This window comes from Castor canadensis, chromosome 7 (assembly GCF_047511655.1).
Source record: "Castor canadensis chromosome 7, mCasCan1.hap1v2, whole genome shotgun sequence".
NCBI classification, from domain to species: Eukaryota; Metazoa; Chordata; class Mammalia; order Rodentia; family Castoridae; genus Castor; species Castor canadensis.
This window is the reverse complement of record NC_133392.1, coordinates 123,244,659-123,270,087: the sequence shown is the minus strand read 5'-3', so window position 1 is coordinate 123,270,087 and position 25,429 is coordinate 123,244,659. Positions and strand designations below refer to the sequence as shown.

General features: G+C 35.2%; 1 protein-coding gene across 3 annotated transcripts in view; it reads right to left on the bottom strand.

The window, feature by feature from the left end:
- Positions 1-25,429, bottom strand: part of Faf1 (Fas associated factor 1) — a 410,583-nt gene that overhangs the window by 48,365 nt on the left and 336,789 nt on the right. For all 3 annotated transcript variants that reach the window (XM_074080173.1, XM_074080176.1, XM_074080174.1), the window contains 2 exons: positions 8,035-8,115; positions 6,512-6,589 (listed from right to left, as the gene is read on the bottom strand). In XM_074080173.1, the coding sequence (XP_073936274.1) occupies positions 6,512-6,589; positions 8,035-8,115 (159 nt within the window). The remainder of the gene's footprint in view (positions 1-6,511; positions 6,590-8,034; positions 8,116-25,429) is intronic.

Sequence of the window (25,429 nt, the reverse complement as noted above, 5' to 3'; positions counted from 1 at the left end):
AATGCTGCAATAAACATTGGTGTGCATGCTTTTATTGTAACCTGACTCACATTTCTTTGGGTATATCCCTAGGAGTGGAATTGCTAGATCATATGGCAGTTCTATTTTTAGCTTTTTAAGGAGCCTTCACACTGTTTTCCATGGTGGTTGAACTAATTTACATTCCCGCCAGCAGTGTATGAGGGTTCTTTTCTCCCCACATCTTCACCAACACTTGTTGTTTGTGTTCTTTTTTTTTTTTTGGTGTTATTGGGGTTTGAACTCAGGGCATCACTCTTGCTAGGCAGATGCTCTACCATTTGAAACACTCAGGCAGCAGTGTTTCTGTGTTCTAGATGGTAGCCATTCTAATAGGTATGAGGTGAAATTTGGGTTTTGATTTGCATTTCCATTATGGCCAGGTACGATGAGCATTTCTTCACATGTTATTTAGCCATTTGGACTTCTTCCTTTGAAAAAGCTCTGTTCAGTTCATTTGCCCATTTGTTCAGAGGGTCACTGATTTGTTTTTTTTTTTTTTGAGTTTAGTCTTTTAAGCTCCCTATATATTCTGGTTATTAACCTCTTGTCAGATGTAAAGCTGGCTAAAATTTTTTATATATGAGTTTTTTGCATGTAAATATTCAATTGTTGTAGTAGCCTGTGTTGAAAAAAGACTATCCTTTGTCTGTTGAAATGCCTTTGCACCTCTTGAAAATTGATGCTACATTGTGGGTCTATCTCCGGATTTTTTATTTTGTACCATCCACCTGTTGGCCCATCACTTTACCATGCTACACTGTCTTGATTATATTAAGTATTGAGCTCTGGTAGTGTGAGTCCTCCAAATTTGTTCTTTTTCAAAATTGTTTTGACTATTACAGTTCTTTTGCTTTTTTATATAAGTTTTAGAATCAGTTTGTTGATTTCTACAGAAACTCCAGCAGACATTTAATTGCAATCAGTTTTTTTATTTCAGCTTTTATTGTGATATATTAGGCCACTGCACTGCAGGTTTTTTGAAGTAACATGATGTGACAATTACTTTTAAAAGGACTCATTAAAAGATTATAGGAAAGACAAAAGTGAAAGCATATAATCAAGTTGGGAGACTACTCAGGTAATCCAAATAACTGTTAACAGTAGCTTAGATTTGGAATGTGGTAGTAATAGAGTTAGTGGAGACACATTTGAGTTTGCATGTATTTGAAAGTAGAGCCAATAGGTTTTGCTCATTAAATGTAGATATGAAAGACAGAAGTCCAAGGTTTTTGGCTCAAAAACTATTTACTGAGTGAGGTGGGAAGACTACAGAGCAAACTGGTGTGAGTGGGGAAGGTGAGATCATTTGTTCAGTTTTAGACATACCAAGTTTGTGATGTGTATTACACAATGTAAGTGGAGATGATGGGCTAGCAATCAGATATTTAATTCTAGAGTTCAGGAAAAGGGAGGAGCTAGAGATATAAATTCTGGAGTCCAATGTTCAGATAGTGTTTAAAGTTATGATAGTATTTAAAGTTATTATCATATTATATTTAAAAATATGATATAATAAAGGAGTAGAATGGATATCAGATAGGAACAGTTGGTCTGAACCAATTTTGTAACCATTCTCTGCTCCTGGAGAATTATCCACACAGAAAGTATAGATAGGGCTGGGCATGATGGTTCATTCCTGTAATCCTAGTTACTTAGGAAGTGGACAATGGGAGGATTGTGGTTTGATCCCAGGTAAATAGTTCTCAAGACCTCATGTCAACCAATAAAAAGCTGGGCATGGTGGCATATGTCTGTCATCAGCTATGCAGCAAGCATAAATAGGAGGATCACAGTCCAGGCCAGCCTGGACATAAATGTGAGAACCTATTTTAAAAATAACTAAAGCAAAAAGAACTTGGGGACATGGCTCAAGTGGTAGAACACCAACCCAGCAAGTGCACAAGGCTCTGAGTTCAGTACTCAGAATAGTTTTACTTTAATAACCTACTCATGGTCCCACTTTCCTTCTTCCAACATGGGGTAGTAAGTAATATGGATACCAGAGAAGAGTTTTTATCAGACAAATGTTAGGTAAGATTTAAAAATGGGCTTTTTAATCATGCTATGATTTTTTTATCTTCATTTTAAAAAGAGTAATGATAACTCCATTACCAATTTTGTAGAGTGGTTGTAAAGATCAAATCAGAAAACTAAAGGGAAAGTACCAAGGCTTCTAGTATCATGTTCTTCTATTCTGCTTAATGGTTTTAATACTACTTAATGTTTTCTACTTGAGGAGGCACTGAAGCTTAAAAGGAAACAATTTTGGTTAGATAGGCAAAAATATAATTTTTTATTTGGCCTTTCAACAAGAACTTTAAATATTAGACTGCGTATTTTTCTCTGAGCAAATCCTGTGTCTTATCTGTTCATGATTATGTATTGCATGCCCTTCCCTTAGCCTTCCATCCAAGCATCCATTCATTAATCTAATCAAAATGCTCTCAGGACTGGGGAGGAGCTCAAGTGGTAGAACATTTGCCTAGAAGTGTAAGGACCTGAGTTCAAACTCCAGTACTGCCTAAACAAAAAAAAAACAAACAAAAATACAACAAAAAATTCCTCTTCTGCTTCATGTTTAACCATCAAACTCTTATCAACTCTCCAGGGCAGTTCCCTCTGTGAAGTCTTTTTTGGTTGCTTTCCTACCAGAAATCATCTCCTCCCTCCAAATATTTTCAGCACTCTGTGCTACTTTAATGGTGTTTAAAATATACAGTACATCTTCCTGTAGGTTTTTTTTTTTTATTATTTGTTTAACTCTTCCATTAGACAGTGAGCTCCCCAAGGACTGAACTATGTCTTACACATATAACATAGTGTGAATTATGTAAGTATCCATAACAACTGATTTAATGATTTGTGTATAGAATAAGATTGATAAATACCTGCTGAATATTCACTGAATAACACCTTAGTTGAAACTTGCTCTATTGGCCAAAAACTCAATGGCAAAAAACCTCCCAACATGCAGGAAGGATTTCTTGGATGATATGTAGTTCACAAATTTCACAGCTACAAAATCCATCCCTTAAACTGGGTGTGTTGGTGCACATCTATAATTCCAGCACTTGGGAGGCTGAGGCAGAGGGAATGTGAGGGTAGCTTGGGCTAGTGAGACCCTGTCTTTAAAAAGAAAGAAAAAAAGAAAATGCATCCCTTTCTAGAAAAATGTATTATTTGGATCTTTGTAGAGATGATTTTACTAAGTTGTGCTTTGGCCTCATGAATATAAATTAGATACAAAAAACTGTAAGAAGCTGTCATATGTAACTTGCTATTGTAGCTATTGTTGGCAATAGTATTTATCACATTGCAAAGCTTCCTCTTGAGAAGAGGAAACTTTAGGAAGCACTGCTTTGAGGTCTCAGTACAAGAAAAATCTAGGTACCTTCTGGGAGACTAGCCTTTATCTGATGTTACACACAAAACTTCTAAACTATCATATTTTCCTTTGTTTTGGCCCAAGAGAAGAATAGAAATTTTGTGGCTCATCTTGAACAAATTTATAGAACCCTATCACATTCATTTGGTGTCTGTTGCCATCTTTTAATTTTTCTTTATTTGTCCTTTGCCCTTATTTTTATATCTATTCTTCCTTTTTTAATCACTTTGTATTATATACATTCATATATCTCACTTGAAATTGATTTTAGAAAGAATAAGTAAATATATTAATTGGTAAAATACAGGAGAGATTTGCTATAATTCCTTTGATTTTCCTTTAGAATAGTCTTATAAATATTTTCTTTATCATGGCCAAAGATTAGATCAAATTTCATTCCAACAGTTGCCACCCACCAAAATAAGGTCAACTACTAAGGTATTTCCCTGTGACCAAGGTGATTTGACTATTCAATACTTCATTTTTCTTTTGGCAATATGAGGGTTTGAATTCAAGGATTCATGTTTGTGAGGCAGGAGCTCTATCACTTGAGCCATGCCTCCAGTCCCTTAATACTTCATTTTTCTAAAGGACCTTGAAATATTGGAGATACTGAAAATAGCATAACCATTCTTATTTCTCAATGTAATTATATGGGTTAGAATTTCCATTAGAAGGGAAGTAGTATTACTGTGGAAAGTCAGGTGCCCTGGCTTCTGTTCCAGATTCTATGTTCAACCAGTTTGGTGACAATAAGCAAACCATATAATCTTTCTGGGTCTCAGTTTCCTTAGAGGTGCACAATACCAGCTATTCCCTGGTATTGTGGTTTGTGGCACACTAATGTGCTGAAATATGTTAACTGGTATTCCATGAAACAAATAAACAAATAGGGTCAAAAAATTTGGAAAAGACTAAACTAAAATGAAGCTTTTTAATGATGAGACTTACAATAACCTTTGTAACTCTTTGGTAGAGTACACAGTATTACCCAAACTTACATTTTATGGGAGCACATCAATAAACAAGTGTAAGGTAATGACTGCCTGCAAAATCTCACCTGCTCTTTCTTCCCTGTGCCTCATCCTCTCACATGTTAACAGAATCTATATACAGGTTGAGTTACCTTCTATCTGAAATGTTTGGGACCAGAAATGCTTCAGATTTCAGAATTTTTTGATTTTGGAATATTTGCACCTACATAATGACACATCTCAGGAATGGGACCTACATAAAATTCATTTGTGCTTCACATACACCTCTATACCCATAACCTGAAGGTGATTTTATACAATATTTTTAGTGTGCTTTTATTTTTAGTGAGATCAGGTGTGGAAATTTCTATTTGTGACATCATGTTGGCATTCAAAAAGTTTTGGATTGTGGAGCTCTTCTGATTTTGGATTTTCAGATTAGAGATGGTCAACTTGACAGAGTTATGATAAAGGATATGTATAGGGTCTTTTATGAGAGGCTATACTTCATCTACATTTGAAAAAACCAGAAAATTTTAGCTCAGGGTAAATTATGTAAATCATTAGAAGAAAGCACATATATTATCAAGCTCTAAATCCAGAACATGCAAATAATTATGTACTCTCGACATTTTAGCAAGGCAGTATGTAGAATACATGACTCCTACAGACACATCCAATGGTATATGGCCTTGGATTGGAATAGAGTATAAGAACAGGAGTTTTGTAGTAATAAAGACCCAGAACAGACTCTCAGTTGTTCCCATTTTGAAACTCAATGGTTAATGAGTAAGCATATGCACAACAGCCAACAGAGTTCGTGATGCACAGAAAATGCTCAACACAATATTTTCTGCCTTCAAAGGACAGAGAATTAGAGTTTGTCAGACTTAGCATCTTGTACATGTCTAACGTGTTAGTGTGAACAAACTTTGATTTCCAAATAGCGTAATCTTATATATCTTTCAAGACCTGGCTCAAATATTACTTAATTCTTCCACATGTTGTCTGATTGCCAAAATGTGAAAGATTTTCCTATGCCCCTGAACTTCTTAGTATTTTGCTTTTACTTATCTTATGTCACTTAGCACATTTCTCTTGAGGTGCTGTAAGTTGTAGACTTGTTGTATCTTCCTTTTTGTAGGCAGAAAACATTTTATTATCCTTTATTTCTCTTGCAGTGCTCAGTACAATTCTTGTTCAAAAATATGTGAAAAAAGTGAAACAGACATCTTTTGACCAAGAATGATGACTAATAGAATTTTCCACAGCGCCAGTTACGACTTGCCAGGCTTTTAAAATACTTGTTAAATGGCTTTTCTTTTTAAAGTGAATCTTGCTATTAACCCCATGTCTAGGAAAAAAAACTTCTAAAAGTCCGTTTCTGTGAAGCTATCCTAGAAAGTCATTAGGCATTCTTCCCTTTATTCCCATTGCATTTAGGTATACATCTACAACATATATCTATAACAAAATTATATATAGTAATTTTTTTTGAGATTATGAACTCTGGGTGGGGAACACCCATGTCTATATCACTATCCCCTAAGATTGTGGGGGTAAACAGTAAGTATTTAAAAATATTTATAATGTGAGTAAATGTGAACTTTCTATATTGATATAGACATAAAGTTAGGGTAGTATCAGCTAGGCATATTTAGAAGCCCAATGTAAGATGCTGCAGAAGTAACTCATAGTATCTTTTGGTGGGTAAAGTAAAGTTTGGGGAATGGATGGAAAATATAGTGGCGATATTCTTAGGATGAGACAATATCCAGGAAGGATGGGAAGTATGTGTTAGGCAACAAAAGGGGAATGGAACTGAAGGTAATAGAAAATCATGAATCTAGTACATGATTAAGTTTCCTAAGAGTTCCAAACAACAGATCAGGAATGATTCTCTTAAAGAAAGGTTCAGTCTTTCATACTAAAAAGAGTCTGGGAAGAGTAGAAATAAGTTGTAAGAAATATAACAGCCTCAGTATCAAATACAAACCAGCTTTTTAATAACTTTCTTAAAATGAATCTGGGAAAAGAAGACATAGTTGTAAGAAATATTAACAGCCTGAGTATCAAATACAGTAGAAATACAACCCAACTTTTTAATAAGTTTCCTAAAATTATGCCCCACCTCACGTTCCTCTTCTTGCTCTTTGCGAATCTGCTCCAAACGAAACTGTTCTGCCATTTCTCTCTCATGAGCTTCCCTCTGGTGATAAAACAAGGGAGCAAACATTTAATAAATGTTTACCTTAAAAAAAAGAGTGGGAGGGAAAAAAGGAGCAAGTTATAGCCAAAGGGCTTATTCAATATAATCCAGAAGTACATAGTGGTAAAAGCAATGTTTTTCTCTGAAACAAGAATGGAAATGAAAGAAAGGGACTAAGGTATAAAGAAGAAAAATTGAGATGAACCCAAATTGGACATTAATACACACACACACACACACACACACACATATACATGGAAGAGCCACAAGGAAACTTCCTGTGTAGCTATCTTAAACAAGCAAAAGTGTCATTTTTTTTTTCTTTTTCTTGTATACAAAATTGGAGAACAGAAGGGTGGAACAGGTTCTGTCTTGGGGTGGGAGGGTTTGGTAATGGTGAGAGTAGGGAGAAGGCGGTGAAATGGTGAAGGAGGTTGAATATGGTGCAAATATTGTGTGTACATGCATGTAAATGGAAAAATGATATTTGTTGAAACTATTCCAGGAATGGGGGGAGGGAAATGAAGGAGAATGGGAAGGGGATGAATTCAAATATAATATATTTGATACATTGCAAGAACTTCTGTAAATGCCCAAATATACTGCCACCCAGCACAACAACAAAAAAGAATGGAAATGAAAGTAACAAAAAGCAGAGCTCTCTGATAGTGCTGGCTTCTTATTCAAATACCTTTGATATAGCTCGGGGAAAGGGACACTCAAGATCCTTTAGGATCTCTCTTTTGTTCTTCTTTCTGACTTTTTCCACTCTCTCTCAACAAATTTCAAACTCTATTCACATCACCCTCTATTCATCTGCAATGCATTCTGGAAGGTATTATGATTTCTTTCCTTATCTAGTTCACTTATACCACTTCTTCTACAAAACATTCCCATTTCCTTGTTCTCCCAAAAAACTGAAAAGACTTTTCCACTGAAGCTTCTGCTCACTGAACTCTTGCAGAATTCAGTGCTTCTTTTATGATTTTAGGATCCTTGCAATATGTGACAGCTATCTGTTCTTGACCTAATCTGCTCTACCACATTAAAGTCTTTCTTTCAGGGCAGAAGCTGTGGCTTAGTCATTTTCTGCTCCTTCTTCAATGCAGGTGCTCAAGAGTAAATAAGTGATTCTCAACCCTGACCGCACATTATAATCACCTAAAGAGCTTCTAAGAAACTGCTGGGTTCCACTATAGACCAATTAAAAAACAGATACTAGATTCATTTTCATTGTCACTTTTCATGATTCTGACAAACTTTGGTTTGTCAAAATGAGTCATGCTTTAAGAACCATGGATAGAATTATTTTCTGTTAACTGAATCTAGCTTTCTTCATTGCAAATCTATCATTTTTAGGGCTCAAAATGATGATGACTGGTATTCAGATACCAAAGACCATGAGGATTAAGTTCTATATTCCAGAGTACCTTGACGAAACCCACCTTTGCTCTGTCAGCTTCAAGAGAAAGGCGATAGGCCTCATCTTGTTCTCTCTTCACATTTTCTCTGGCTTCACGTTCATCCTCAAAAAACGAAAACAAAAATATTGAAGTAGTTTTTATCATATTTTTTTAAAAAGAAAAAACCACTGATGATCCTTCTGGCCTATTCCTATACGAATTTATTCCTATATGAATAATTACATGAGGAACTTAGGTTGCAAACAAGCAACACGATACACAGTGGAGATAAGAATTTCTGAATACTAGCTCTACTACTTATAAACTGTGTACCTTAAGCTATTTGACCTTTCTAGATTTGTTCCTCAATTATAAAATAGAAATAATATTTGCCTTATAGGGTTACTGTGGGAATTAAATGCAATAATATAGCAAAGCACCTGGCACTTAGTTCATTTGCACAATTACTTGTTCCTTTTCCCCTTTTCCCTGATTTTTTTCTAAGATTAACTTGGAAACTGGCAGCATTGGGACTAAGGACTGAGAGAGAAGCTAAAAGAGGTTGAAAGAAAAATACTCGTTACTCATTTTATATCATACCACTAAAATTTTGTCCCCTTCCCTCCCCAAACACCTTTGGTTATCTAGATATTTTCCCACTAAATTCACACTTATGAAGTGAGTGTGATGTTATATAAGTTGAAAATCTTTTAGAGAATTTATAGCTTCTAAAGTGATTATAATATCTTGCTTACATTTAAATAGTGATTTAACATGAAATTAAAAGTTAATTCAGCGCTGGAGGTGTGGCTGAAATGGTAGTAGAATGCCTGCCCATCAAGCACAAGGCCTTAAGTTCCCAAGGGGGAAAAAACAAAGTTCATTAACAGAATTTCTCATTTGTTAAGTTCAGGAATACAGCCAATATATATGCACTTATACTTGGTAAATATGTACACTTTTCTGTGTTAGAGTGTAAGTTTCTTTTTTGGTTGTTATAAAAGTAAATGAATTTTAAGCTTATATAAACCATATAAAGTCACCAATTTTTGACATATAAAACTGGAAGTGTCATAAACTTTAGCTTAGTACTTTCTTACGTTTGTCTCTCCAATTTACTGTATGCTTACCCAGTTTAAGTATGTGCTCAGCATTCTCTTAGGTCCTCTCTTTGATACCTCTATGAAGCCTAATACTCTTTCTAGTTCCAACACTTCAACTAATTTCAAAAACTCTGAAATGAATAGCAACATTTAATTGTTTGTTAACAATTAACAAACAAAAAATTAGGAAGACCTGGATGTTTCTCACCTGAAGCTAATTGTTACACTACTCATATTTAAAGGATATACTAGGGAAATTATATTTGGGATTAAAATATTGAGAACCATGCTTAATCTAATTGAGAGACCATTCAGGCTGCAAAACAAATAATTTACATGTTAAATAATAGTATACATGAATAAAAGCTGATTTTAAAAATTTTGGCTAGAGACATATTCAGCAGTTAGTATTTATATTTTAAAGACATGGAAGCATTTTCCTTTAAATATTTTTTCACTAATTCCAAGTGGTTATCTTTCACTTTGGTCTTTCTCATTTTGTGCTAGGTATTGAACCCAAGGCCTTTAGCATGCCAAGCAAATGCTCTACTGCTGAGCTATATCCCCAGTCTCCTCCCTTTAAAGCATTTATCACAATAGCAATTATTATATAATTATTTAATATAGTGGGATTCCCCCAATAATACTTTAAGCTCCCCAAAGCAGAGAACTTGTCTATAATATTTTATATGCTGCTAGCTTTTGGGAGGTATTTAATAGTCATATGCTTAATACACATATGTATCTATCTATATAATTTTTTGATGCTGGGGAATGACCCCAGGGGTTTGCACATACTGCATGCTCTACCACTAAGCCATACCCTCAGGCCTAAGAACATGATGAATACATGAATCACAGCTCATCCAAACAGCAGTGCCATCTGAGTTAATGTCATTGACTGCCTGGGCAGGAATGACTTGTTATGACACTAGGTACATACAACAAAGGGACGAGCTATCACAACTGGAAGCCTTTTAAGCACAAATACTGTTTATAATATAAATAATTTAAGCAAACAGCTCTGTTTTAAAACAGACAGTTACAGATACGAAAGATCACTAAATAAAGGATCTCTTACCCTAGATTGTGGCTCCTGTTGTGACAGAACTTCATACCTGTCCTTTTCTCCTTTCTTTTTCTTTCCCTCTCATAAATATTCAGCAAGCATCAAATTTAAGGACTGTTTTATTTTTGTTTTTGGTGGGACTGCGTTTGAACTTAGGGCTTCAGGCTTGTAAAGCAGGCTCTTGATGGCTTGAGCCACACTGACAGTCCAGTAAGCATTAATTTTATGTTAGGCATATAATATTAGCACTGGGAATACAGAGAAAGGCCACAGTTTAATATGGGAAAACAGATAATCCTGCTTAGACCACCTTCATCAATGTTATGTAGTATAGTAATCTATTGTTAAGTGTTTGGTTTTATTTTCTTTTTGTTCCTTAAATAATGTTGTTTCCCACCTAGATTTCTTATTCATCAACTCTATCATTCAAAATCCTTTTTTCACATACTTTTTTAGAAATATAAGAGGACTAGCATGTCCAAAGGAGTCACACGAGAAAGGAAGAAATGGAAATTTTAAGGGGAATTGATTTGTATGAGACCATCTAGTAAGGTCAGTGGCAGAGTTTATATTGGAATCCAGGTCTCCTTACAGTTCCCCCCCACACCCTTTCCCTTGCTAATAGCCCTTTCTGACCATCTCAACAGAAGAGCTGGCCCAGGCATGTGGCTTAGAATGAAATTTCCCAATTTATCATGGTCATAGTTTCTTGTGTGTTGACAATTGCTTGTGAATGACTATTATTTCTTCTTGTCTTTCCTGTAGATTTTATACTTGCTTTTTCAACTGTCCTGTTCACAGTTATCTTCAATTTTGGCAATTATTAGGAAAAGCTTTGCTTCTGTGTTCCCCTATACTATTCTATATTATTAAACTTTCCAGAAAATCCCAGGTATTGGGGTTAACATTTAATCTATAATTTGTTCTCATAACCTGTAGGTGTGCCTCTTGGAACTTCTTTGTCCAACATATACTGTTCATGCAGAGGTTTCCTTTGCTAAATCTAAGAGGACACAGAAAAGCAAATAGAAATACACCTTGATAGTGTAGAAGTAGAACAGCTGGATAAGCAGATTCAAGAATAGGTCTTAGGTGCTGCCTGAGCTACAAAAATAGTTAATACTAACAAAAGTTAGTATTAAAATACTCCTTGGCACACTGAAGTGAGGAGCTGGATTTCTCAGAAGTCAGCGATAGCTCCAAATGGAGGCTTTCATTTGTAGCACAGGTATTACTGCTTTCCTACTGTTCTGTGCTTTGTGCGTTGATATACGTATCTCACTGCTCCTACCTGAGCTGTAATCTCCCAGAGGTAAAAGACTCCATTTTATATGTTTTTGTATATGTCTCTGATAGCATCTAAGGAACTCTACATATGACAAGCATTCATTACATATTTGTTGGATGAATGGAATTTTCAGTGCTCAACACTTAAGAACCGGAAGTTCTGGAGCCTTTAAGTATTTTTCAGACTAGTGGTATTTATTTAAATGTATTTATTTCCCTACTATAATGAGTTGTTAAGAGCTGGAATTAGAATCCAAATTTAGTTGCTCTTACTATAAAGCATGTATTTCCCCCCACTGTGGCACACAAGATGATTCAGTAAAATCTTATATGCCAGAGACCACAGCCATTGAAATGAGATTTCACTAGAACCCACTAAAAATAAAATCCATTAAAGATTATTGGCACATGTTATGAAGTGTTAAATGTGGAACTTAACAAAAAATGGCATTTAGATGCAAATTATTATTTCTCAGTAATGTTAAATAATCATCAGCTAAGTTCCAAAACACTAATATAAAATTTCAAATTTCACACTGAAGAGGTTAGGCTGTTTTCAAATACTTACAAAAAACTACACATATAAGATACTTATTGGTTTTTCTGAGTGCCCATGTTAGAATGAAGACCCTACTCTGCTCCAAACAAATAGATCCTTATAAACAGGAAATGGCTCTGCTACTTATTCTTAAAGAGTTATGGATCAAAATAATATGAAAGTCTATTATAAATATTTAGAGTAGATAAAATATAACAAGCATATTAAACAGTATTACTGAATGAGCAGGAGGGAGAGAGGGAACAAGAAAGAGAGAGAGAGAGAGAGAATGAATGAGAATGTATGAGTAAGGGGGTAGTGAGGAAGACAGACAGTTTCCTGGGTATCTGAAATAAAGAGGAAACTGAAATTTGAGCTATAACATAAAACATGACAAGGTACACTATCCATTTTGGTAACCCAGAAGCCTAACTGGAGCTCAGATCTTATTTATTTTATTTTATGGTTTTAGGGTTCAAACTCAGGGCCTTATACACACTAAGCAAGTGCTCCATCATTGAGCTACGTCCCTAGCCCTTGAGGCCTTACTTTATCTTCTGTAGTGCTGGGGATTAAATTCAGGACCTTGTGCATGCTAGACAAGACCTCTACTATTGAGCTTTTACCTGCAGTCCCATAGAAAGTCATCGTCTTTTTTGTTTTGTTTTGTTTTGAACTCACTATGTAGCCCAGACTGGCCTCAAACCTTCGATCTTCCTACTGCCTCACAAATGCTGGGATCACAGCCGTGTATAACCACACCCAGAGACCTTATTTTGAACCCATGCAAGTGAGGGAGCTGGAAAAAGTATCTCTGGGGTAATGTCTGTAGCTTAATATAAGTATAACTGAAGACTGGGAATAGGGCATTGGGGAGGAAGAGAAAGTTAAGAAATAAAGGTCAAAATTTTTACTAATATGATGAAAACTAAAGTCACAGATTCAAGAATCTAAACAAACCCTGGTTTAGACACAGTGGCTCATGCCTGTAATCCCACAGGATCATAGTTTGAGGCCAGACCAGGCAAAAAGTTAGTGAGATACCATCTCAACAAATAAACCAGATGTGGTGGCATGCACCTCTGATCCCAGCTGCTGCGAGGTAGGAGGACTGTGGTCAGAGGCTGGCCCCAAGCAAAAGCAACAGACCCCATGTGGAAAATAACTAAAGCAAAAAAGGGCTGGGGTTGTGGCTCAGGGGGTAGAGCACCTGCCTACCAAGATCAAGTTTCTGAGTTCAAACTTTACTATTTCAAAAAAAAAAAAAAAAAAGAATTTAAACAAACACCAAGCAAAAGGAACTGAGCCAAGGTACCTCATAACCAAATTGCTTAAAATCAGTAATAAAAATAAAAACCTTGAAAGCAGTCAGAGAAAAACATAATACAACTGGAGATCATGATGTTTAGTGAGATAAGCCAAGCTAAAAAGCCAAATATTGCATGTTTTTGCTCATATGCAGAATCTAGGCCTAAATAATAATAATACTAGGACACAAGTGTAAAAGTGGGACTGTGGGGGAGCTAAAACTACAAAATTTTTAGAAGAAAGTATTTCTTTAATGCAGAGATGAAAGCATTAGAAATGTGAAAAATTCTATGGAGTCTATCAAAAAGCTATTACAACTAAGTTTAGTAAGGTTGTAGGATATAAAATAGAACACAAACAATTGTATTTCCATATACTAGCAGCAAATGATCAAAACTTATAATTTAAAAATACCATTTACATTATAAGAGAATAAAATATATCAAATAGTTAGGGATGTGTCAAAACATGCAAATGATCTGTACCTAGAAAATTAAATTCATATGGAAATACACTGGATCTAGAGCAGCCAAAACAACTGTGAAAAGAAGTACAGCTACAGGACTCACATTACTTTATTTCTAGATTTGTTATAAAGTTTGTGTATGGTATTGGTGTAAAGATAAGATAACAGAACAATGGAACAGAGTGGAGTCCAGACATATGAACTGATATTTGACAAAAGTGCAAAGGCAGGGGCTAGGGGCATTGTTCAAGTGGTAGAGCACTTGCCTAGCTAGCATGAAGCTCTGAGTTCAACCCCCAGTACTGTGGAAGGAAGGAAGGAAAGAAAAAGGAAGGAAGGAAGAAGGAAGGGTGGAAAGGATGGAGGGGAGGGAGGAGAAAGGGAAGGAGGGAGGGAGGAAGGAAGGAAAGAAGGAAGGGAAGAAGGAAGAGAGGAAGGAAGGAAGACAAGTGCCATGGTAATTCAATGGAAAAAGGATGGCCTTTCAACAAATAGTGCTAGAATTACCATAAATCCACATATCTCCAGAACTCCAACTCATGCAAAATTTAACTCAGATGGATCATAGACATAAATATGAGGTCTGTAACAATGCTAGTTAAAGAAATATAGGAGAAAATAGTGGCCTTGGGTTAGGCAAACATTTCTTAGATCAGACTCAAAAATATTACATATAAAAGAAAAATAATTAAACTGGGCTTCATAAAAATTAAAAACTTTTGCTTTCTTAGAGATAATTTAAACTATTATTACATAAAAGAGAATAAAAGACAAACCAAAGACTGTGAGAAAAATTTTTCAAATTATATGTCAAGTGAAGACCTCTTAAAATACAAAATTAGCAAAAGACCCAAATTTTACAATAGGCAAGAAATCTGCAAACATTTTATTAGTACAGGAACATGTATAGCAAATAAACACATGAAAAGATGTTCAATTTCATTAGTCATTAAGGAAATGCAAACTAAAGCCACAATGAGACACCACTATACTCCTATCTGAATGTCTAAAATTAAAAAAGACTAATCATACCAAGTACTGATAAGGATGAGGAGGGCACTGGAACTCTTATACACTTCTGGTCTCAATGTAAAGCAGTATAGCCACTTTGGAAACTACTCTGGCAGTATCTTAAAATATTAAGAATATATCTATCATGTGACCTAGTCATTCTAGTTCTAAGTAGTTACCCAAAGTAAATGAGAGCAAATGTCCATATAAAAATGTGTTTACAATGTTTATAGCAGCTTCATTTGTAATAGCCTCAAATTAGGAAATAACCCAAATATCCATTCTCAAAGTTGTTAGAATCAAAATGGAGTTGCTTACATAAACTCTTAACAAAACAATAAAGCAAGCTAGGAGGTTCTGGAGGATCTCACACAATTGCTTGGTAGTAACTACCACAAAAGACTCTGCCACAATCACAATGTTGTACAAGTGCTATTAAAACTTTATGCAAAAAATACTTTGCAAACCAGGAGCAATGGCACATGTTTGTAATCTCAGCACTGGATAGATTTAAGTAGTAGATCGTGAGTTTAAGCTCAGCCTGACTACATAGCAAGACCCCGTCTCCACGCAAAACAAACAACTCCCTCCAACAAAAAACAAAAACAAAAAAAATCCCCAAACCAACAAAATAACCCTCCAAATTTTCCTGGGGATACCTGACCAGCAACTGTTTGTTCAACCTTGGACTAGCATCATGCTTGTTGTTAATTCTTGGAGTCAAGGATGGTTATTTCAAAATACGTTATGTGATCCTTTTCATTTTTGCCTTTAAAAACTCCACCATGCCTCGACATTTTTGAATTTGGTCACAATTTACTATACCATGCATATTCCCAATGTAATGCTATTCTTTTCACTAATAAACTTTATTAATCTTTACAGAACTCTGATTGTTAGTTTGATAACATCAACAGGTGAACATAAAAGCAAATTGAAAAATATGAAGACTATTGAAAGCAACAGCAGGGTTTTTTGTAAAACCATTTCTTATTCAGAGAAGATAGGTATTATAGGTATTTGACCTTCTGTCATGATACTTATGTAATAATTTCTCTTAAGAGTTCAGAGAATGGGCATAGTAAGTACTTATCAGTGGCATTTATATAAAATTTTAAGTCAATCATGACAGGGTTTGGAGAATTGTGTTTTCTATCTTCATTGAATTAGACACTCAAAGGAATAGACAAGCTCTGGACTCAGTGACTTAGGGTCATATATTGAAAGTAGTCAACACAAGTGACCTAAGAACATAGCACTGAAATACAAGGTTAAAGGAGACTACTCATGATCATTTGCAGATGACATGTTCCTATATCTTAAAGACCCAAAAATTCTACCCAAAATCTCCTAGACACCATAAACAGCTACAGCAAGGTAGCAGTATACAAAATCAACTTACAGAAATCATTAGATTTTCTACACACCAACAATGAACAAATTGGGAAAGAATATATGGAAACAATCCCATTTACAATAGCCTAAAAAAAAAAAATCAAATACCTAGGAGTAAACTTGACAAAGGATGTGAATGACCTCTATAAGGAGAACTACAAACCCCTGAAGAAAGAGATCAAGGAAGACTACAGAAGGTGGAAAGATCTATTGTGCTCATGGATTGGTAGAATCAACATAGTTAAAATGGCTTTACTACCAAAAGCAATCTACATGTTTAATGCAATTCCCATCAAAATCCGAATGACATTTATCACAGAGGTTGAAAAATCTACCCTAAAGTTCATTTGGAAACACAAGAGACTGCAAATAGCCAAGACAATACTCAGCAAAATGAGCAATGCTAAAGGTATCACAATACCCGACTTCAAACTATACTACAAAGCAACAGCAATAAAAACAGCTTGGTACTGGCATAAAAACAGACATGAAGACCAGTGGAACAGAATAGAGGACCCAGATATGAATCCACACAACTATGCCCACCTTATTTTTGACAAAGGCGCCAAAACCACACAATGGAGAAAAGACAACCTCTTCAACAAATGTGGCTGGGAAAAGTGGTTATCTGTAAAAAACTGAAACTAGATCCATGTTATCACCCTGTACTAGTATCAACTCAAAATGGATCAAGGACCTTAATATCAGACCTGAAACTCTGAAGTTAGTACAGGAGAAAGCAGGGAATACTCTGAAAGTAATTGGTATAGGTAAGGACTTCCTCAATAGAACCCCAGCAGCTTAGCAACTAAGAGAAAGGATGGACAAATGGGACTACATAAAATGAAAAAGCTTTTGCACAACAAAAGAAATGGTCTCTAAACTGAAGAGACCACCCACAGAGTGGGAGAAAATATTTGCCAGATATACATCAAAGGACTTATAACCAGAATATACAGGAAATTCAAAAAACTAAACTCTCCCAAAATCAATGAACCAATAAATAAACGGGAACTGAACTAAACAGAACTTTCTCAAAAGAAGAAATTCATATGGTCAAAAAACATGTGAAAAAATGTTCACTATCTCTGGCCATAAAAGAAATGCAAATCAAAACCACACTAAGATTCCACCTCACCTCTGTTAGAATAGCTATCATCAAAAACACCAACAACAACATGTGTTGTCGAGGATGTCAGGAAAAAGGAACCTTTGTACACTGCTGGTGTGAATGCAAGCTAGTGCAACCACTCTGGAAAAAAATTTGGAGGCTTCTGAAAAATCTAAACATAGATCTGCCATATGATCCAGCAATCCCACTCCTGGGGATATACCCAAAGGAATGCGACTCAGGTTACTGCAGAGACACCCCGCAACCCATGTTTATTGAGGCTCTATTCACAACAGCCAAGTTATGGAAACAGCCAAGATGCCTGACTACTGATGAATGGATTAAGAAAATGTGATATTTATACATGATGGAGTTTCTACTTAGCCATGAAGAAGAATGAAATCTATCATTCACAAGTAAATGGATGGAACTGGAGAACATCATCCTGAGCGAGGTTAGCCAGGGTCAGAAGACCGAAACTCATGTTTTCCCTCATATGCGGACTTTAGATCTAGGGCAAATGAAGCAATGTTGTTGGACGTGGGTGACACGCTAAGGGGAGAGCACATATAGGAGGAATGGAGATAGGTAGGAAACCCCAAACTTGAAAGTGTTTGATGTCCCCACTGCAGAGGAGCTAATACAGTAACTTTAAAATGGCAAAGGTCAATTTGGGAAGGTGACCAGGAAGTAGTGAAGAGGTTAGGCAGAGATGAATCAATTCGGATTGTAATACACTTGTGCATGGAAGCAATGGTAGCAATCTCTCTGTATAGCTATCCTTATGTCAACTAGCAGAAACACTATGTCTTTCTTATTATTGCTTATGTCTACTCTTCAACAAAATTAGAGAAAAGGGAAGAATAGGTTCTGCCTGGAAGCAAGGGGGTTGGGGGGAGAGGAAGGTGGAGGGGAGGCAGAGTGGAGAAATGGCCCAAACAATGTATGCACATATAAATAAATGAATTTAAAAAAGAAGCTACAGTAAGTATAAATCGTATGACTTAATTGTTTACAAAACTCTAGAAAATGTAAACAAATTCATAATGACAGAAAGGTCAATGGATGCATGAGACTTGGGTTGACAGAGGGAAGGAGAGAGAGATCACAAAGGTACTTGAAGAAGCTTTTGGAGGTACATGGTTTTGATTGTGGCAAAGGTGCTATACACTTGTTAAATTGTACACTTCATGTAGGTATACTGCATATTGATTTATACCTCAACATAGCTTTAGAAAATAAATGATAATAATACTGCAAAAATCAACGCATAGATTTAACAGAAGTTGGGACACAAAGGGAGAATTAATGAAATATAATTAATCTAACGAAATTATCTAAATTATAACAGAGAGACCACAGAAATGAAATAAGATAGAGAAGTTCAGTGTTATGGAGGATAAAATCAGTGTCTAGTAAGCACCTACAAATAACTCCAGGAGGGAATATAGAGAATGAAGCCATACATAAAGAAAAAATGTTTTCTGACTTTTCAATATAGATGAATGAAATGAGTAAATAATCAAGAATATTTGAAATGGTAAATACTAGGATTTACATCACTGAAATCTATTTGGAGCTTGTAAGCAATGTAGAATCTTGGGCCCCACTCCAGACTGAATGAATCAGAATAAGAACTTAAAAAATACCTCCAGGTGATTTCTATCCTACATGTGTTAAGTTTTGAAAAGCACTACTTGGGAAGATCTTATCAGTCTGCAGAACAGGATCTTACTGATCTTATAGAAAGCAAGGATATTTTTGATTAAAAGTAATATACCTGACTGGAGATGTAACTCAATGGTAGAGGTCATGCAAGGTTCTGGGTTCAATTTCCAGCACCATTTAAAAAAAAGGAAAATATCTAATATTGTTTACGTGAAAAATGTTTGGGATGTTATTTTTACTTTCAGGAAATCCATAAATGGAGAGAGTTAATCCACGTTGGTGCAGAAGAGTGATTAAATACTAGGACTGGGCCCTAATCTCTTAGGATCAAGGCAGGATTTTGGGAGAAAAGACCTATGCTTTTAACACAGAGTCCACAACAGGTTTCTAAATGGACATGCAAATTCCTTACATAGGAACATGTCCATGGAGAGCAGACATCTGAAAAAGGTATCCATAGAAATAGTCAAACATATTTTCTCTCCAACATAACAGGTGTTATATGGTATGTCTAGCTAAATGCTCAGGAGATATTTTGGGTGTGGGTGTGTATACATGAGTGTGTAAAACACAAAGATGATGTAATAATCTCTCATAAAATATGAATACTATATTCCTTGGCTGGCCACTTTTATAGGCAGGAGTCCTTTCTGAAAACAAGACAGCTAAGACAGGATGAAAGTGCTTACTTTCAATTACAGGTCAGCAAACTGTGGCCTTTGTGTTAAAGTTGGCCTTTGGCCTGTTTTTATAAACATGGTCATGCCCATTCAATTATGTACTATCTATGGCTACTTTTGTGCTATGATAGCAGATTTAAGTAGTTGTGACAGAAAGTAGACAGCCTCCAATGCCAAAAATATTTATTATCTGGCCCTTTATAGAAAAACTTAGCTGGTCCTTTAAAATAATTGCTTTAAATTATAATAATAAATAATCTCCTTGAAAATGTTGCTTTCTGCCTTTTAAACTTTCAACTTTCAGTAAAGAAAGAATAAAAGTGGGATTTAACATTTATAAAAGTCTATGGAGAGTTTCAGGAAAAGGAAAAAGTTAAATGGAAAAAGTAACTAATTTGTTCATTACAAAAAATTAGAAGCTATAACTTCACTCTGACATTAGTATGAAAGATTTAAAGTCCAAGGTCTGACAGAGCTTATTTCATATTTTACATGGTATGGTGGTCAATCTTGTCACTCTGATTGGACTGAGAAGCATCTAGGAGACTGGATTGAGAAACGGCTAGGAGATTAGTAAAGCATCCCCTGGGTGTGTCTTTGAGGGTATTTCCAGAGAAAATTAATTAAGGGGGGAAAGACCCACTTTGAATGAGGGCAGCACCATTGTATAGGTGGGGGCACATGTGGAATAAAAGGGGAAGGAGGAAAAAGCCAGTTAGCAAAGGCACATGTAGGGATATAATATATATATATATATATAATATATATATATATATATATATATATATATATATTATATATATATCTTTATATGTATATCATATATAAATATATCTTTATATATGACTGTAGGTAATCACACACTAAGGACACGGAGTAGGGCAGAACACAGTAAGGCAGATGGAGGAAGGACTTTTGTATAAGGACCCAGGGCAAGCCCAAGGTTTGCTCTATTTTAGGGTAGCCAAGGCTGTAAGGATCAAATGGAAAAACAGATAGTGGAACTGTACTCTGAAGTGTACTAAGCATTTCCAGACTCGAATCAGGAATAATTTAGAAGGTCTCATCTCTGTGATAAGAATGAATTCCCTGGCCCTAGGTTTCTTTTATCACAGTGGTTTCCATTTTGTAAAAAGCTCTCATTTTCTTGTTTATCTCATCAAATCTATCATTAACTAATTATTTGCAATGGAAAGTGCACCAAGTTCTATCTATGTTCTTATCTAAGACTTTTAATTCCTTTAAGTCTTATATTTCAAGGTTTAAAAAGTACTTTTACATGTATATTCACAGTAATTAAGTTGGTCAAGAAGGGACTTTTATTCCTATTTAGAAATAAGGAAACTGAGTCTCAGAAAGAATAACTTATTTTCCCAGGGTCATACAACTTGTTAGAATGCAGGCCTCTTGGTGCCTAATAGTTCTTTCTGCTTCACTTCTGTTACTATGTTTCTCCACTTCTAAATCTTCTTCCTTCCAAACAGTTCAAATACACTCCTTAAATCAGCATAGGAGACAGCCATGGAATTTTCCTGGTTGCAAGAAATAATGTTTCCACTTGATAAATTAAACAGGAAAACCAGCTATTGATTTAACTCATTTGACTACTAATGGGCTCTGCATAGAGAAAAGCAGGACCACAAGGAATGGACATTTACCTCCAGCCTGGTATTATCCTGCAGAAATGTCCTCATCTACTTACATGTCTATTTCTCTCTCCAGACTTTAAGCATACTGGAGACTGTGCCTTGTTTATCTCTGTATCCTGAGTTCTAAGCAGTCCCTGGTACTTAGTAGATTCTTTAAAAATAAACAGTGAGTAAACATTCGCTCCAGAGATTTATTTCTATACACACACACAAATAAAAATTTTGTTGTTGTTAGGGATGGAGTCAAGTGCCTTGCACATGCCAGGCAAGTATTCTACCACTGAGCTATACATCTACCCAGTAACATTTTAAATTTATTCTGCTAAACTGATTTGTTTATAAAATCATTAATGAACTGTTAGTGCTCAAAAACATTGAAATAAGGATTACGGCAAATCTAAAGCTCAATATTCTTTCAGGTTCCTATGTATTATATCAAAGATAGAACCTAAATGTTAGACTAACTGGTTGTTTAAAAAACTCTAGTTATCAAGTTTTAAATAGGGAAATTTCAAAATAGTCCATTTTAGGACTATGAAAACAGATAGCTAAATTCACAAGTAGCAAGGAAGCTCCAAGTCCCAACAGTGATCTCTTGCTTTGCTAGAATGTCTCTGGAATTTCCGGTGGATGTGTTTAGAAAAGATTCTTTTTCATCTGCATAGAAGTGGTATGTGGCAGTGAGTTGAAAAGCTGGATTTAGGACTGTTTGCTAATTTCTTTCGAATGATTACTTACCTTCACAATGTCACTTTACAGGAAACTGAATAACCTGTGAGAGTTTCTATTAAGATTAAACCAATTAAGTGACAATCTACATTTCTGACCAGTAGCCGAGGATGGGGCCTGTACATTTTTCAAGCATGACGCCTCAGTTTAGACCCTACCATCTCTTGCTCAGACTATGGCATTTGCTTTTGCATGTCTCACAGCTTCCAGTCTCACCCCATAAAAATTCATTCCTTCATATTTACTCTTTTACCTACAAATTTCTAAAACATTTACAGCACACCTACTTGATGTCAGGTTTTGTGTTTGAAACTTAAGACAGTAAGATGAGTAAGGTAATTTCCTTTTCTCACAAGTTATAGGAATAAATGTATTAGCTTAGAAAGGAGAGTAATAGACATGAGAACAGATTATGGGTTAGTCATTTTTACATATGCTGTTTCTTTTCATCCCCATAATACCACAAGAAGTTGTTATTACTTCCACTTGATGAACTGAGACTCAAATTGGCTATGTAACATGTCTAAGTAAAGAATTTTACGTAGGTCTATTTAGAATGCCTATATTCTTTCCACAAAACCAATGGTTCTCAAATTTTAAGATACATAGGAGCCACTTGTTATATAGAAAACTTAATTTAAAAAAAAAAGACTCTTTGGGCTCACCCTAAGAAATTCTGATTTAGTAGGTCCAGCATGTAAGCCCAGAACAAGTCTGTTGTATTTTTAGCAAGTGTGTGCTGAGTGGACTATACTCTGAAAAGCACTGTACTTACAACAGCAAACAAAATAACATATATATTATAACAAAATAAGTATTATAAAGATAAGAACAAAGTTAGTGAGCAAATGCCATAGCCATCAGAACTGCTTGCCTAAATCACAAATTAATTATGTCAATTTCTTGCTTAAAAGAAGTGAAGTCACTAACAGTTTAAAGTTCAAACTCAAGCAGAATATAGGTATACTCTTAGAAAAATATGCCCTAATGCTCATTTTCAGACCCCTCATTCCTTCTTTCTCCTTATTAACAACTCCTTCATGCCTTACTGAATTACTTTTCCTTTTTCACATGTCTCAAGTCATCTGACACCTACAACCTGCATCTCATTTCCAAATTTTTATCATGTCTTTCTTTCTCTATCCAAATGATTACTTCCTACTCATTCTTCCAAACTCAGTTTATATTATCACTTTTACAAAAAATACTTCCTGAGAATATACTATATGTCAGGTTCCTGTCTAAGCACTTTATATATATATACTAGCCTGATTTAATTTTCACAAGAACCCTATCAAATAGCTACCAAATGAAGTAAGTAACTAAGGTACAAAAAATTTAAGTTTTTTTTTTTTTCTCAAAATGATTAACTGGTTGCTAGGTGGCACAGCTAGGACTTGAATTTAGGTAATATAGCACTGCAGCTATTAACTACCAACTCATAGCTGTCTCTCAAGAGCCAGTGAGCCACTCTCAGGAAAAGAGTACTTACCCTAGGCCTACTTCAAACTGTATCTCGCTTTCAATTCTTCTAGCCTATCTCATCTCTTCTTCTTCTAAACTTCTTCCCATTCCACTTCTATATGGACTCTTGTCTCCCCATTTTGAGTCTATTTGTTCCCTATTTGCCTCAGAATCTGATGTTTCATTTTTAGAGATAAGTGGCACACTCCCTGTGGGTAGAAACGGTGTCACCCTGTGTAGCTTTGCTTGGGTTTATTACATGGAAGGCACTGGTAGAATTTTTCTTGGGCTGAAATATACACCAACCATTTTACCAGTTAAACTATGTTCAATAGTTAAAAAGAAAGCATTCTGAATGCATAATGGGCAGTCCCTTCAAAGTGAAGAGTAAAAAGGCAGGTATATGCTAGATAGCTACTTTCTTCACAGAAGGACATCATTTTGAAAAGCAAATGTGAAAAGGCCTTCAAGAATATGATGGATTGTTCTCCATGGTTGGTTGGTCCTGACTTTCAAAGTGAAATCCTATAGTTCAAACTTCTAGTAAACAGAAATTAGACACTCAAAGCTATACATTCAAGTTGATCATTGGATTAAAAACTCATATAGAAGGTTTTACTCCCTTCCTAGATTAGAGATGGTCACAAAAATATTGGGTTGGTTACAACTTTCTACTACTTTGCATGAATAAGCTAGTTCAGGTTAATGAAGTATATGTTCTGGAACATATGCAGTGAAGAAATTCCATAGGTTGTATCCTTTGCAATTTATATACAGTTATTTAGTCTACCTTTTCCTCAGGGTAAATATGTACATATGCATGCATAAGATATAAAATTTTTATGAAAAAGAATTTAAGAAAGTATTTTTATAAAGTATGCAAAATACTTTTTAAAAAGTTATTTAAAAACAAAATGATGTAAATGTTAAAATGTACTCCAGTACAACAATATGATAATAAAAAGAGACATGAAGGAAAACTAGATATTGTAGAGAATTATGTGATTTAAAAAAATGTATTTCATAATAAATGAGAGTTGAACAAAATTCTTTGACAAATAAAAAAAAATGATAGGGGTGTAGCTTAATGGTAGAGTGTTTGCCTAGCATGTGTGAGACCCTGTGTTTAAAACCCAGCAATGAAATCAAAACAAAAATTAACCAACCAAACAAAAAAATATTAGAATCAAGATGAAAGAATTAAAAATCATTTGAAAATCTCCCTCAGCCCCACTCACCTACTGGATGCACCATTATAAGAGAAAAATTTAAGGGAAAATAATGCTGAAAGAAAAAACAAAGCAAAAACAGATCTGATTTTATAAGTGATTTGGGGCAAGTAACATAGAAGTCTGAGTTTCTTTAATTGTAGTACGAGGAAGTAAGATTAAATAGATCATATTTATTTACATAGTGCTTACTAAATATGAGGTGATATACATATATATATATACACACATATATACATACATATATATATTAATTTATTTTTTTGTGGTACTAGGGGTTTTGAACATAGGGTCCTTGTACTTGCTAGGTTGGTGCTCCAGTACTTGAGCCATGCCCGCAGCCCTTTTTTGCTTTAGTTATTTTTCAGGTAGGGTCTTGCATTTTTGCTTGACCTTGGACCATGATTTTCTTCCCTACAGCTTCTGTATATCTGGGATCACAGATATGTATCATCACACCCAGCTTAAATAGGGTCTCACTTTTTGTTCAGGTAGGCCTCAAACTATGATCCTCCTGATCTCTTGCCTTTCAAGTAGCTGGGACTGAAGATATGAGTAATCATGCCTGTGTATATTATCTCATTTTATGTTCCAAACACACATATGTTTATATAAGAGGAACTGGAACAAATCAATAGGTCACTGACCTCCTCAGGTGAATATGATGCTAGTAGTCAGTGTATTACACTTTGAGATTTACTATTCTAATGGCTACAGCATATATTTAAGC